This window comes from Panicum hallii, chromosome 3 (genome assembly GCF_002211085.1).
Source record: "Panicum hallii strain FIL2 chromosome 3, PHallii_v3.1, whole genome shotgun sequence".
Lineage (NCBI taxonomy): Eukaryota > Viridiplantae > Streptophyta > Magnoliopsida > Poales > Poaceae > Panicum > Panicum hallii.
Genome location: NC_038044.1, coordinates 47056580 through 47073017, shown reverse-complemented (window position 1 = coordinate 47073017; position 16438 = coordinate 47056580). Strand labels below are relative to the sequence as shown.

The 16438-nt window shown below is 44.9% G+C and overlaps 1 protein-coding gene across 1 annotated transcript; it reads right to left on the bottom strand.

Moving 5' to 3' along the window:
- Positions 1 to 13482: 13482 nt before the first annotated feature.
- On the bottom strand, positions 13483 to 15172 carry LOC112887205 (rho GDP-dissociation inhibitor 1-like). Its single transcript, XM_025953331.1, has 5 exons — positions 14939 to 15172; positions 14801 to 14867; positions 14490 to 14708; positions 13836 to 13960; positions 13483 to 13759 (listed from the first exon to the last, which is right to left on the bottom strand). Exons 1-5 carry the CDS (start codon positions 15077 to 15079, stop codon positions 13679 to 13681), a joined length of 633 nt encoding a protein of 210 aa, XP_025809116.1. The 5' UTR covers positions 15080 to 15172; the 3' UTR covers positions 13483 to 13678.
- Positions 15173 to 16438: the final 1266 nt, after the last annotated feature.

Here is a 16438-nt window from a genome sequence, read left to right as displayed (position 1 = left end):
AAGATTCTTCAGCACGCAGCCCCCACTTTTCCATAAGATCGAAGAGCCTCTTGATGCGGATGCGTGGCTCCGCACTATTGAGTCCAAGTTCACGCTACTGTCCGCACCATGCTCGGAAGCAAACAAGGCACTCTTTGCAGCCCAGCAGCTTCGTGGTTTTGCTCACATTTGGTGGGTTCATTATTATGCCATGCAACCAGATGAACATGTAGTCACATGGGAAGAGTTTCAGACCGCCTTTAGCGTGCATCATATTCCTGAAGGGCTCATTGAGCGGAAGCTCAACGAATATTTAGCTCTTACCTAGGGAACCCACACCGTAATGCAGTACGCACAGGCCTTCAATCACCTATGTCAGTATGCAAGTTATCATGCAGACACCGATGCCAAGAAGCGAGATCGTTTCCATCGTGGCCTAAACACCAAGCTCAAAGAATGACTGAATCTTGTTAAGACAGACACTTTCAATGAGCTGGTCAACATGGCAATTACTCAAGAAGATTGCATTTCAGCCCATCAGGCTGAGAAGAAGCGGAAGATACCCACTAGACCCTCGAGTGCTCAACCCCGAGGTATCGGTTAGTCCAGAATACATCTCCACGAGCCCCACCCCGAAACAATTAGTCAGGCAGATGGATAGCTAGACCCCCTCAGCAGTCTAGATTCAACAGGCCACCAGTGCCTCAGCCTCAACAGCAGCAGCAACAGCTTGGATCAAGGCTGAACTTTCCGCAGTTCAACCAGGGAAACAACAACAATTGTTGTTCCAATTGCGGCAGCTCATCGCATTTCATCAAGAATTGCCCTCAACCTAGGAAATCATTCCAAGGGCAGACTTCCAACCCATGCAGCAAGGGCAAAAGCAAGAAGCAAACTATACAAGTCCACCAACGGAGGGTAAATTTCACAACTCTCTCCGAACTTCTTGAGGGTGAACCAATAATGACGGGTACTTTCACTATACACCATCAACCTGCAGTTATTCTCTTTGATTCCGGTGCAACCCATAGCTTTATCAGTCTAAAGTTTGGAAAAAAAGTGGGCTTGGATTTCTATCATACTAAAGGAACATATATGATAGCGACTCCTGGCGGTAAAATTGCTTCAAATCAAATCTGTAGAGATGTGCCAATTCAATTGGGGAGCAACCTGATAAAGATAGATTTAATTTTGTTAAACCTAGAAGGAATGGATATCCTACTAGGTATGGATTGGATGACTAGGCACCAAGTATCATTAGATATCTCTTCCCGAGCGGTTGAGATAGACTCACCTGATTACAGAGCTACTATTCTATATCTTCCATAGCGGGAGTATATCAACTCTTGTGTTTATGCTATAGAAGGGATCAAGCTTGAGGACATCCCTGTCGTACGTGAGTACCCAGATGTTTTTTCGGATGATTTGCCCGGGATGCCTCTTGATAGGAACATTGAGTTTATTATAGAGTTACGACCCGGTACAACCCGCATCTCTAAAAGACCCTATCGTATGCCACCCAATGAGCTGGCAGAATTAAAAGTTCAACTTCAGGACCTTCTTGATAAAGGTTTTATTCGTCCAAGTGCTTCACCATGGGGATGCCCAGCCCTGTTCGTGAAGAAAAAGGACCATAGCCTCAGACTATGTGTGGACTATCGCTCCCTCAATGCAATAACCATCAAAACCAAATATTCTCTTCCCCGCATTGACATCTTATTCGATTAATTAGCTGGAGCCAAGGTATTCTCCAAATTTGACCTTCACTCTGGATATCACCAGATAAAGATTAAGCCCAGTGACATCCCAAAGACAACATTCTCCACTAGATATGGACTTTATGAATATCTGGTTATGTCCTTTGGTCTTACCAATGCACCAGCATATTTCATGTATCTCATGAACTCTGTCTTTATGCCGCAGCTCGATAATTCTTCGTAGTATTCATCGATGATATTCTGATCTATTCTAAAAATCTAGAAGATCATGCTAGACATCTTCATATTATTCTTCAAAGATTGCGAGAACACCACTTGTATGCCAATTTCTCCAAATGTAAATTTTGGCTAGATGCAGTCAAATTTTTAGGTCACACCATCTCCAGTGACAGCATATCTGTTGATCCGAGTAAAGTCCAGGAAGTGATGGATTGGAAGCCCCCTACTTTAGTCCATCAGATCCGTAGTTTTCTTGGTCTTGCTGGCTATTATCGTCGTTTCATCCCAGACTTCTCTAAAATAGCCAAGCCAATGATAGAATTGTTGAAGAAAGGAGTTAAAGTTTCCTGGAATGAGAAATGTGAAGAAGCATTCCACACTCTAAGAGCACACCTCACTACTGCTCCAGTTTTGGCTCAGCCAGATAATTCCAAACCTTTTGATGTCTATTGCGATGCGTCGGGCATCGGACTTGGTTGTGTACTCATGCAAAACAACCGAGTAACTGCTTATGTCTCACGAGCACTCAGGACTCATGAACAGAACTATCCTACCCATGATCTTGAGCTTGCAGCCGTTATCCATGCGCTTAAGATCTGGAGGCATTATCTTATAGGTACTAAGTGCAACATCTACACTGACTATGAGAGTCTCAAGTACATTTTTACACAAGCAGATCTAAATATGAGATAACAACGTTGGCTACAGCTTATAAAAGATTATGATCTAGAAGTGCACTATCATCCAGGCAAGGCTAATGTGGTTGCGGATGCACTCAGCCGCAAAGCGCATCGCCATTGCTTATCAATAGAAACCTTTAGTGAAACTCTCTGCTATAAAATGAGAAAGCACAATCTTGAGATTATTCCTCAAGGTAGTTTGAATCATATAGCCATTGAACCCACACTTCAAGATAGTATCATTATGGCCCAACTACATGATGAAGGAGTCAAAATCATCAAACAACAGCTACCCTAGGGAGAAGAAAAATATAAGTATTTTCAAGTAGATCATGAAGGTATTCTATGGTTTAAGGGACGTATTGTTGTACCCAAGGACCATCAACTTTGTAAGCAGATTTTGAACGAGGCACATCTGTCCAAGTTCTCTATGCACCCTGGCAATACCAAAATGTACCAAGACCTGAAACAGAACTTTTGGTGGACTCGCATGATAAGAGAAATTGCAAGATATGTCTCTGAATGTGATATTTGCCAAAGAGTTAAAGCCAGTCACTTAAAGATTGCTGGTGTTCTTCAACCTTTACCCATTCCTTCTTGAAAGTGGAAAGATATCAGCATGGATTTCATCGTTGGCTTACCCAACACTTCCCAGAGGCATGATTCTATTTGGGTAATCGTTGATTGATTAACCAAAACCACCCATTTCCTTCCCGTGCATACTACTTACAATGCTAAAAAGTATGCCGAGATCCATCTATACCAAATTGTTCATCTCCATGGAGTACCTAAGACGATCATCTCTGATCGTGGAGCACAGTTCATTGCTCATTTCTGGGAGCAACTCCAACACTCTCTTGGAACCAAATTAATTCGAAGCTCCGCGTATCATCTGCAAACAGACGGACAAACAGAAAGGATAAATCAAATCCTAGAGGATATGCTTAGAGCCTGTGTAATCCAATATGACAAAAATTGGGACAAATGCTTAGCTTTGGCAGAATTCTACTACAATAACAGTTACCAGTTGAGTCTCAAGATGGCTCCTTTTGAAGCATTATATAGTCGCCGATGCCGAACTCCTTTCAGTTGGTCTCAAACCGGCGAACGTAAAATCTTTGGACCCGATCTTGTCACTGAAGCAGAAGAAAAAGTAAAGATCATTCAAAGTAATATAAAGGAAGCCCAAACTCAACAAAAGAGCTATGGAGGCTCGATGTAGAAGAATAACCTAAGTGACTCCCATAAGAGACGGGGAAAACCCTCCCAGTGCAAAGCATTGGTACGGAAATGCCCTGCGTGATCCCAAAAGATTGTTTGAAGGAGCCGCCATCTGGAGCAAGAATTCAAATGGTGAGATTTTGAAGGATGCCGAAAACTCAACTAAGGCTACCTCAAGAATCCTATTGAAACCATCCTAGAGATAGACAACATTCTATATGTCCTTAAAAGAACAACATAATCAATGCACTCACTTTGCTTGATAATGGATTATGCATGCATGTACTATTCGACCTCACAACCAAGACAATTGCCAAATATCTTTGGACTTACGTGGTTAATTTCGGTGGCACAATATTTACGTCTCTCTCTAATAACTAGTCGATAAGTCCTATCCATCTTAACCTCTTAATCGTGGTTAGTGTACCTGCAGAAGACCATAATTATAGAACATGAACCTTTCATGGCAGCAGGACATGAAAGCGTCCCCAAACAGTACTGTTCACTATAGAAACAACATCCGTACAATTTCCGCTGTACGGACGATGTTAGCATACGTTACATCTGTAACGTATTCACGGGGGTACCGTATAAAATGGGGGTATGAACAACGATGACCATACCCTGTGCCGAACCATATACTCCCAATATGATCAACTAATCGTTGATATATTGGCAGCATCTCAAGTAAGCCACTGCTTGAGAAATAGCGTTCGGTTCGCATCACCAACGGGAAGGCCAATCTCCCTTAGTTGGCTGAGGATCCTTACCTTCTTACCTTCTTGTCTCAACGTTGAGAAACAGGACAATACGAATCAATGTTTAGGGTTGGTTGTGCTCGAAAGTAAGTTTTGACAGAAAGTAGTGCTGCAAGTTAGAGCTAAACTATACACACATATATATACTAGTAGCCACCTGATTACTCCCATATAAACCCCTAGGGTTTTACGATCTAAGCACCAACCTTAACGAATCCAACGCACTTTGCAAATTCTTTTGTTAAGTAAATTTTATCCTAAAAACATTTTTAAGAGCTGCTGTAGTTTTTGTGCCGATTGTAAGAGTAAACCTGCAGCTCTGATACCAGCTGTGGCAGAACCAATCCGCTTGAATTATTCCAGCTCAAGTGCGCTAGTCATCACGATACGGGTGATACTAACTCAACGCACTTCAAACGGAACAACCCATTGGTCTGTCGGGTCACCGCCCGATTCAACCATGGTTACACAGGATCGAGGTAGGTTTACCTCGCATGAAGGCGAGTTTACAATCATACTACAGCTCACCAACTTTTAATTCATAGAAATATTAAACATTATTACAATCTGTTTGAAACTTAAAGTAAACTTATACAAACATTGTTTAAAACCACAAGCTATGCAAGCTTATTTAGAGTCACAGCGGAAGAAATTAACAAGCGACTACACATGTCGCAAAAGTTGACACCACGCTCAGCCCGAAGCATGGCGTCATTCCGAAGGGTCACTGCCAGCCGGGGATGGATCCTACTCCACGGACCAGCCAAACAGAGCAGAGGATGGCCAGGCTGGACTACCCGTTTGGTTTACACAGGCCATACTTGAAAGACAGACTAGCAAGACTGAGTATGCTAGTATGATGGAGTGGAATATAGAGAGGAAGGTGTTCCTCGGTGCAGAGTTAAGATGACCATTCCTCAGCACCCTTATCGCTCTCAGTGGCAGCCCATCGAGGTCGATGTGGTTGGCTATCGTCTCATCAACACCATTGAGACCGCAGCTCTTGAGGCCATCCACACTTTCTGCAACCAGCATCCCGCCGAAGTTGCCGGGCATCCTATCGGCCTATTCCCTGCAATAGATTCCAGTGATTTCGAGTGGAATTTCCGAATAGCTCATTATGGTCACATGATGGGAGATTTAGCCGAAGAGACGCTCCGTGGTACCATCAGGTTCATGAATGTCCAGCACCACTATCAGATCTTGCTGCGACGCGGTATGAGTCTGTTGACCGGTATAGCTCAAGGTCACTACAGAAATGCTGATCGACGGGTCACTCAGATAGAGGAGCTTCAAGCATTGGTCACGGAAAAGGAGGAAATTATCACAGAGCGAAATGAGACCATTATCCACCGGGGGGATCAGATCAATGAGAGTGATGCAATAATCACTCAATGTAACACGATTATCGAGTTCCTCCAGGAGCAAGTCCACGATCTCATCCTTGAGGTTGACGACGCCCACGCTCACATCGACGAACTTCAGCAGCAGCCAGCACCTTCTGCTGTACCTGAAGCACCTGAAGGCGAAGAAGAAGAACCAGAGGAAATCGAAAGAGTTTCTGATCTCGACTCTGAGCACGGAAACCCAGAGCCTAACCCTTAGCCAGATCACTCCTTTTCTGATAGACCAATAGGTTGTTCCGTTTGAAGTGCGTTGAGTTAGTATCACCCGTATCGTGATGACTAGCGCACTTGAGCCGGAATAATTCAAGCGGATTGGTTTTGCCACAACCTGGCCCCTAGCTGGCTCCTCCTCGCGCAGACGCGTCGCGCCACTACCCGCCCGAGCCGCCACGCACGCCGTCGACCGCCAGCAGCTGCTTGCTGCCCGCCCGCGTGCCTCTTTTTAAGCTTTGGAATGCGCCCAGTGAACTTCTCCCTTCTTCTATTCCCTCGTGCGCACCCGCATTCCTGTCCTTTTTCTCCGCTCGACTACTTCGCCGGAGCTTCTCTGTCCACCGCTGTCAGCCACCTCCGCTACTCCTCCTCTCCAATTTCGTGCTCCATCAGCACCACGCATCTCACTGCCCCTTCCTGAACCACTCTTCTTCCTCCTCCCGCGCGCGCGCAGCCTAGAACGCCACGCCAGCGATCTCACTCTCCGCCGCCGTCCTGTTTCTAATCGAACCGAAGTTCCACCTCTTCTCCTCCCTCACCAAGAGCACCATCAGCACCACATCTCCATGCCGAAGCTCCCTGACCAATTCTCCTTCGCCTTCCTACACTCTGGTCGCTGGAACGCCGCCGCCACCCTCGGAACCTCATCACGCCGGCTCTGTCCTTAGTCGAACCACCACCTCTGAGCTTCCCTTCTACGATTCCAGCCACCCCCAAGTTCGTCGTGAGCTCCTGAACCTTTTTCCCCACCTTCTCCTCGCCGGATTTTAGATCGCCGCCGCTCGACTTCTTCTGTTCTAGTCGATTAGGGACCCAGTTGCAAGCCTCTATTTCTTTCTAGGGTCTTTTCTATAAAATATCAGGAATCAATCGGCTACACGTCTGTAAGATACACGCCCTTCGGCTACATTTCTATCCGCTATTTTTGCTGACAAAAAAATCAGGCCGATGCGCGCACAAGTACTTACCTAGGTTAACACCTCAAGCAAGTATCGGCTAGGCACAACCGATACAGAACACATAGATCGACTAGTTACACTGATGCACAGATCAACTAGTTACACTGATGCACAGATCGGCTAGTTACACCGATGCACAGAACGGCTATGCCGATGCGCACACGATCAGCTAGACAAGTCAACTGAAAAACATGCTGTGAAGTAGATCTGATTGGCTCTGTAGTAACCTTCACCAAATAGCCGTTTTAAACAAAGCTTCTACACCAGAAACTCTACTTAAGTTTATTTTTTTCAAATCTTTTTGTTGATTGTACAAATTAGTTAAGTCTTGAAGTGATGTATTGAATGTATTCTTGTTGGATTGCAAATTTATCGTGAAAATTAAATATTAAAATAATAACCATTTGCTTCAAATCATTGCATATCATGTAGATTTGACGACACTCGCTGATGGTACCTATGAGCTAATCTCGGAACCCGACGAGGGTATTTCTGAAACTCAAGTGAACGTCGCCGAGGATCTTTTCGAAGCCCCGAACCAAGGTTCGGAAGATACTGACATCACTGACCCCAGCCTCACCAGTGAAGGCAAGCCCCGGTGCATAACCCAATATTTTAAATTATGCACTTATATTGTTATATATCTTTACTGTGCATTAAGTTCTAGGAGTTGTTATGAAACCCTAGTTGCATGAAACCTAGGAACCTATGTAATGTTTCCAAGTCCCTATCGAGTAAATGCTCTACTAATAGGACTGGCAGAAGTCGAGTGATTTCCTGTCACTACCGCGATATAGGAGTTGATTGTTTACTTTTCTGCAATCACTATAAAGATCACGGATGGGGTTATGTGCAGTATCATGGCTTGAAATGGTACCCTGTCTGTGTTGATCAATTTGATAAGATCATAGTGTGTGGTAGTGGTGGTCAACCATCTGAAAGTACTAGCCACATACCGTAAATATGGTACACGGCAAGCCTAGTACCTGATTGGCCCGGCAAGTGGACATATCCCCCACCACTCGAATTTTTGGATTATGTTCACATGCATCGACGAGTGGGAGTATGTTCTGCATAGCAGACGGGAGTACGGTCATACAGTCGCGCTGTAGACGTATGTCCTGCACATTGGATGTGCGTATGGTCCTGCAGTCGCTTGTGTTGCGCTGATCTACGATCCAGAATATGAGGGGAATGGTTGCCCGGAAAGGAAAGCTTCTGAGCGTGTGAGTTAGGATCCCTTGCAAGGTTATGAAATTTGATTCAGGAATCGTCCATTTCTTGCAGTGATTGAGACTGCTTGATACTTCTACCACATAGAGTAACAAGAGCAACAGTTGATGGAACAATATTGATGTATGCTTTATTACCTACCTTGCTTGTCTAGTATAGATGCTCACTTAGAATGGTTAATTGAACTAGAATCTGAAAGCTAAAATATGGAAATAAGGACATACTCTTTGTTGTTTTCTAGCAAAAGAAACCTAGAGCCTTTCAAGCTCTCATGGTCTAGTTATGGGCTAAGTATACCCAATTGATGGGTAAGACTTGCTGAGTATTAGTATACTCAGTCTTCCTAGTAATGTGATTTTCAGGTATATCATTTGAGGACTCAGTTGCTAGTTCCCCTTGGCACTGCACGTTACCGCCTGGCTGGTCCGTGGTATGGGATCCTTCGCCGGCTAGCAATGACCCTTCGGAATGACGCCATGCTTTGGGCTAGGTATGGTGCCTGCTTTTGCGATGTATAGTCGTGTTGTTGTTTCCTTTCCACTACCATCTCTGAATAATGTCCGTTAAAACTTGAAGTTTTCGAACAATGCCTGTATAAATTTGTTTTAGTTAGGTTTGTAGTACTCTATCAGAACCCGGTTTGTAATAACTACTTGTGCCTATGTTGTAAAAATATGATGGTGATTGTATCTCTGGACTCGCCTTCGTGCGAGATACACTTGTTCGATCCGGAATCCGGTGGTTTCATCGGGACGTTACCCGACGGACCATTGGGTTGTTCCGTTTAAAGTGTGTTGAGGTCATGTTGCGTGTATGGTGATGGTCTGCGCACTTGAGCCGGAATAATTCAATCGGTTCTGCCACACTACCTATGTAAATAAATTTGCTAACCAAATTACCCGACTAAATTACTTAGACTAATGATTTAAATTTGCTAAATGAATTCAACTAACTAAAAAAGTTACCTCGGGCGAGGCAGGAGGCAGGCTGACGCGGCAGTGCGGCCGACGGCGCCAAGCTGTGCCTCGGACGCGAACAGCAAGCGACGACGGGGGCTGAGCCGAGCAGTGGCTCATGCGCCCAGCAACCCGCGCCGCCTCGTGGTGGCGCTGCCGAGATGCGGCGCGGCCACGGGCGCCAAGCCCCGGCCACGGCACGGGCGTGGCGGCGAGAGGCGGAGGCGCGGGCATAGCAGGCGAGGGTGGCATGGGGAGGCAAGTGCCGGCCCTGGTGCGGGTGCGGCCGCGTGAGGCTAAGGCGGCGGCGGCGCGGGTAGGCGAGCGGAGGGCCTGCCGCGGGCGCGCAGCGGGAGGCGGAGTAGGCAGCGGCACAGGCAAGCAGTGGCGCAGACAGTAGAGGAGACGGCGAGGGAGGAAGGTGAGGCTCTACGTAGGACCGCAGCGCCATGGATCTTGGCGCCGAGATCTGTGGCGCCGAGCTTGGCGTCATGGACCGTGGCTCTGAGGTCCTGCCACATAGGCGCCACCTCATCAGTAGGGGCTGACACCTTGATGCCATGACTCATGGCGCCGTGCCTCATGGCGCCGACCTAGAGGGTCCAAAACTGGAATTTGTTCTCCTAGGGGTCCAAATGTAATTGTTTTCAGAAAAAAGGTCAAAATGCAAAAAATACGGGCTAGATTTTTGCTAGTTGTCCATCTCATACTCCTACTGTTCGTATGGATAGAAATACTATAAGGATATGGATAGAAATACTATAAGGATATGATTTCGTTAGCCTTTAATCCGTTAGGCACGTGGAAGGCAGCAAGTAGCTTTTTGTATTGGTGGGCAAGTATCACTTTTTGATTTGCAATATGCACTAAGCAAATTTATCGATAATGACTATTGACAGCAGAGCACTGAAGCAGCCAGATCAAGCACGTGGTGGATAAATGCACGTGTATCAGTGCACGCGGGCGCGTATGTGCACGTGTCCTTTTGAGTGCGATCCTAACAGGGCACGAACAAAAAGATTGACACTGATGATGGTTCTGAACGATGGATATAATGACATCCCACTACGTACAAGGACTGTTGCTCTAAATCGTTCTGGCTTCTTTTTGCAGGGTCAGAAGCTTTTCTGAGGGCAAGTCTCCAATCATTTTCCCGACTTTCTCCTGAGAGAAAGGTTGATCAGGATCTGTGATGTCAACCATGCGTGTTAAAGGCATCTGCGATCTCAGTTGGAATGCGAGCGTGATGACGTTGGTAAGCATGCTGTACCGAGGGGGAGGGTGGCGGGCTGTACTGAGGGGGAGTTTGTCGGGCGCGGAAGATACGGGAACCGTTGGAATGCGTGGGAGTGGGTGGCTTAGATCGCACTGGGAGATATTGGATGGTCAAGGTTGTCGCAATAGAATGACGAAGGGGAGGAGGGCTGCTGACACCGATTTTTTCCCTATTAGTCTTTCTAGCTATAGAGATATAATATAAGTAAAGATAATGACAAATCTACGATAACTTTTGTTTCGAATACTATGGCTAAGATACTTCCAAATGATACTCACAAAATGGCTGCCACATCTAGTTATGTTCAAAATGTCGTTGATCCTTCGACACTAAGTTTTATGCTGCCTCAAATTAATATAAGACATTCATAGGGGCAGTACTACAAATCACGTAATTAATCTTCTAATCCATTATCCTTCACAAGAAATGGCTTTGCGTTCTAGATTCCTTGCAGGCATAATGCACTAAAGCATCGTTAAGCGACATATCTATGAAAGATGCCAAGTGCAAAAACAGCTTATTAACATGCACTACCGGAAAGCCACGCTTTGCCGAGTGCCCAAAACACTCGGCAAAGCCTGAAAAACACTCGGCAAAATCTTTGCCGAGTGTAGCACTCGGCAAAGAGCACCCGGTAAAGAATCTATCGGCAAAGAGCTCTTTGCCGAGTGCTTTATTTCGGACACTCGGCAAAGATCTTGCCGAGCGCTTTTTCCGCACTCGGCAAAGGCTCGTTTAGAAAATAAAAAAAACAGCGGCCTCCGCCGCGCCCCGGGGAGGGCCGCCGCCGCCGCGCCGCCGCCGCGCCCGGGGAGGGCCGCCTCCGCCGCGCCTCGGGCCGCGCCGCTGCCGCCGCGCCCCGGGGAGGGCTGCCTCCGCCGCGCCTCGGGCCGCGCCGCCGCCGCCGCGCCCCGGAGAGGGCGGGCCGCGCCGCCGCCGCGCCCGGGGAGGGCCGCCTCCGCCGCGCCTCGGGCCGCGCCGCCGCCGCGCTCGGGGAGGGCCGCCGCCGCCGCGCCTCGGGCCGCGCCGCCGCGCGCCGGAGAGAGCGGGCCGCGCCCGGGGAGGGCCGCCGCCGCCGCGCCTCGGGCCGCGCCGCCGCCGCCGCGCCCGGGGAGGGCCGCCGCCGCCGCGCCCCGGGCCGCGCCGCCGCGCCTCGGGGAGGGCGGGCCGCGCCGCCGCCGCGCCCGGGGAGGGCCCTTGTCGCCGTCGACCAGAGAGAGAGAGAGAGAGGAAGGAAGAGGGAGGAGGATGAGAGGATGGAGGGCCGGGAGTTGAACAAGTAAACTGAGATTTTTTCGTTACCTCCTGCCCGTCCGTTCCAAAATTTTAACCCCTCCCGCCTTTTCTTTGCCGAGCGTTTTTCCACGGCACTCGGCAAAGACATTCTTTGCCGAGTGCTTTTTATTGACACTCGGCAAAATAGATTTATTTTTTTTCTTTTTATCATCAAACTTTTTCTGTTATAATCCTATATTATTTGGAACTACGTATGCAATTTGGACTCATTACTTGAAGTGTTCGATATATTTAGTAAATTTATTTTATTTAACTGTATTTCTAAGGATAATTAAAATTTGAACTGCAAGTCATTCAAAGAATGGAAACAACTGAATGAAAAAATGGTATTCATGTTATTGAGCACACGTTGACACCGTATCCACGAACACACCAGAAAATTCAAACATCTTGTTCACAAAATTTGAACACAAACTTTGCGGTCCAGTTGTTTTTAAATTGTATAAAAGACAAATATGGTTAGAAAATTATGAAACTTGTCGAGATGTCATGACATCATATGGGGATGCTGTGATAAAAATTTGACAAGGTTTCGTGAAATTTGTAATATACGATGCTTACAAATGAAACATGTCCAAACAAGTTTCATGATTTCATATGAAGGCGGATTAGGTGTTAAGCATGTTCCTGACAAATTTTCATGAAACATTTTTAAATTTTTATCATAGTCTTTCCATATGGTATCATGACATCTTGGCAAGTTTCATGATTTTCTAACCACATTTGCTTTTTATACAATTAAAAAATAATTGGAGCACAAGTTTGTCGTCATGCTTCGTGATCAAGATGTTTGAAATTTTCTAGTCCTCTCGTAGATAAGGTGTCAAAGTAGGCTCAATAACAAGAATATCATTTTTTCATTCATTTTTTTCCATTCTTCCCATGACTTGCAGTTCATATTTCAATTATCGCAAGAAATTCAATCAAATAAAATTAATTGACTAAATACAGCAAACAATTCGAGTAATGAGCCAAATTTGCATACGTAGTTAAAGATAATGTAACATCACAACAGAAAAAGTTTGAGAGCAAAAAAGAAAAAAATAAATATATTTTGCCGAGTGCCAATGAAAAGCACTCGGCAAATAAACACCTTTGCCGAGTATCCAAAAAGAACACTCGGCAAATGTTTTGTTTGCCTAGTGTTTTTCTTTGCCGAGTGCCCGACACTCGGCAAAGAGCCTCTTTGCCGAGTGTTTTATTTTGCCGAGTGTTACACTCGGCAAAGAGGCTCTTTGCCGAGTGCTCGAAATAGTGCACTCGGCAAAGAATTTTACACTCGGCAAAGAATATATCTCCGGTAGTGATGCATGCCTATCGCAAAAAAAAAGCGCTAAACACGCAAACAAACATCTTGACCTGATAGAAAGGCTCCTTGTCAAAGCACAAATACTACCACTGTACTCCAGTCGACAAATGCATTCATACTGCCACAAGCGCCATGTTCCAAGAAGTGTGTGATAATCATGAGTAGAGCATATAGAAGTGCTTAACGATTGATGGGTGAGTGAAGGGAAGCGTGTGTGTTTCAGAGAAACAAACAAAGAAGTTCATTAGTAATAAATATATATCTGCGTATCTGAATACATGACTGATTGTTCAATGTGAATAAACAATATTATTCGATAAACAGTACAAAATGACACACACAAAACAAATTAAAAACGACAACAAAGTGAAACAACCATTCTATGCAATAGCACATCTTCTGCTTGGGTTAGCTATGAGCTCTAATATGTTTAAACAAACCAGCCCTGCTCCACATCATTGGCCTGCTGGCCACTCCTTCCTAATTTCAAAGTAGTAACTCATCTCCAAGTAGCACTTGCCATCGTCATCAAAAAACTACAGGAGAATACTTACGTTAATGATTAACCAATGATCTTGGAGCATCAAAGACAACGTTGGTAAATAAAAATACCTTTAATTTAGCAGAATAGGAACCTCTTGCAAAAATGCCAGCTGGGGTAGTCTCTTCTTCACCCTCGTAGATGTAGGGCTCTTGCTGGGGACTGAACGTTCCCAGCATCATCTTCTGGTTCTCCACTGCAATAAAGGGGAAAATTATTAACAACATAAAAAGGACAATCGTAGAAATATTGTGAAGGTTAAACCAAGATCCTGTACCAGAGGGTCGTGTTGTCATGTAATGTTAATTTTTTTGGATGGATGCGAAATTTCTTTAATTGGTTTTCAGAAGTAGTGTCTCACATTAACGTTGTTACATTCGTAAACTGATAGCACAATAGAGTAAATCATGCAATGCCTGCTAACCATGAGACATCAATAAAAATATTAAATTTCTTCAAAATGTCACTAATGTTCAAACTGTGTACTGCAACTTTTAGAAGACAATGTACTAGAGAAATAGAGAGCTATTCGTTAAAAAAGAAATAGCAAATTCACACTGCTATACTATCGCTTGTAATTTTAAGTTGAGATGAGATTCAAACAATCCTTTTATGTGATCTGTATGAGTTGGTTCTTGAATTCATCAGTCTGTCGCAGAGAAGCGGATCTGATCATATTGAATTATGTACTAATAACAAAACATGATGCATTTGTGGTGTCGCACCTCTTACTCCTGTCTTCCAAACAGTGTTTGTGTACTTGAGGCCCGACACAATATTGTTGGAGACGATGAAGGAGAAACGAAAGCTGTAGGGGCTGCCATCCTTGAGCGCGAATGCGTAGCCCTTCTCGTCCGCTTGGAATGGGATGGGCAACACTAGATCTGGTCGGCCTGGCGATAAGATGGTCAGGTCCAACACCTTGACCTCTGGCTCCGCAGTTTCTGCACCAAAATTGTTGATGTCTTCAGGAATGTGCCCTGATATGGTACGTATGAACTTGAGGAAAATGTAGTGGAGAAGAGGTTACAATCACCTCCAAGCTGCTCTGTATCGACTTGCCCAAGCAGTTGCTCCTTCCACCTCCTGAGACTCTCATCATCCTACCCAAAGAAAGGAAAGATAACAATTTTTTTCAAGTGATCAGAAACATTGAAGATGTTAATGCAGATACCTTGTCGAGTTCGAGCTGTTCCTTGAGGGGGACCTGGGGTCCCAGCACGACAGCACGCTTGTTACCTTCTTCATCCTCCTCCTCCTCCTCATGGTCGATCCCCTCGTGCTTCTCCTTCTCATTCTCTTTCTTATCATCCATGGGCTAAACGCTTGCTGGCCCTCCTAACACAATCGATCTGGACAACCAGCACGCGCAAGGGGATCAATATGAATTGGCGAAGTAGCACTACTTAGAGTTTAGGAGCGGGCGTGAGATGCGTTTTGCTTTGTTTCTGAGCAGCATAGGGAGATCGATGGTGCGTGGGGGATTCAGACTGGTGGAGGTGGGGAGGGACGAAAGGTTTGTAGTGTGCAAGATAGAAGCCCAGGCAGCCACAGGACAGGCACCAGATGTGCGCTCGGCCGTGCCTCTCGTAAGCGCCTGTACCGGAAGACCTAGGAACCGGCCGTTGCGTCCCATCGTTTCTGAGGTTAGCGCGTCTTTCCTGGTACCTTCTTTTTCTTACCTTCCGTTAATTTTTCTCCTTGCACCATTGACTAAAAATAATGCATGCAGCTTTAGCTCTTTCCTTAATAAGGAAAATACAACTGGGTGAGAAAAGAAATGCGTGCATGCATGCTAATTGGGATGGTGCTCATTAAATGCCATTATTGCATTATTTTTTGAAAGATCTTAGCTCAATAATTAAATTTATGTCTTCAAGACAGTTTGGACCATGCACATTTCATTCCTTACTAGCTATAATATCCATAAAACAATATTCTTGATGCATATATGTTTGGAAATTGTGTTACATGTACTAGGTTTTTGGTTGTATGCATATCACCTTAATTATGTAGTGAGTTTGTAGAAAGTGAATAAATCGAGCTATAAACCATATGTGTGTTAGCATCAAACTATACACATATAGTGACAAACTATGAATAGTACAGAAGCAATGCCATAAATAGTACCGAATTTAATTATTACAAAGTGAATGAAATCTTTAAAATAATAAATAAGTGTTTTAGGATCGTATTTATTCTAGCAGCGGAACGACCAATCTCCATCGGCAGTTGACGAGGGGAACATACGTCTAGAATTGTAATCATCTAGAATCCCTTGGCATGCCTCTTATCATGAACAGTTTTGATTTAGCAAGAGTTGGTATAATTATGGTTGGTACTCAAGAAGTGTATGAATAAATAAATGACATGTAACTTACATGATGTAAGGCCTAAATAAGAATGTTGGCTTACTGCTGCAGTTACCATTTTAATTGATATCAAATTATTAGCAACCTAATTAATATGTTAACAATACATTCCATCCTACAATTATGATAAAAGAGAGATAAACAACAATAGAATAATTACTAGAATAATAAATAACTAAAATAAATATTGTTTCAATCAAATTATCATACGAAGTCCAAGTCGGTCTTGACCTTGAGCATGACTGATATATCAGTTTTTAAAACTCTGCATAGGTTGTACATCTTTACGCACATGTTGTGGT

What these genes read in the sequence shown, in the direction of transcription:
- LOC112887205 (XM_025953331.1), bottom strand. Translation starts at nt 15,079, where the DNA reads ATGGATGATAAGAAAGAGAATGAGAAGGAGAAGCACGAGGGGATCGAC. An exon ending in TTGGAAGACAGGAGTAAGAG is followed by an intron (nt 13,961 to 14,489) that starts GTGCGACACCAC and finishes CCTTTATTGCAG; the next exon opens with TGGAGAACCAGAAGATGATG. An exon ending in CCTATTCTGCTAAATTAAAG is followed by an intron (nt 13,760 to 13,835) that starts GTATTTTTATTT and finishes ATTCTCCTGTAG; the next exon opens with TTTTTTGATGACGATGGCAA.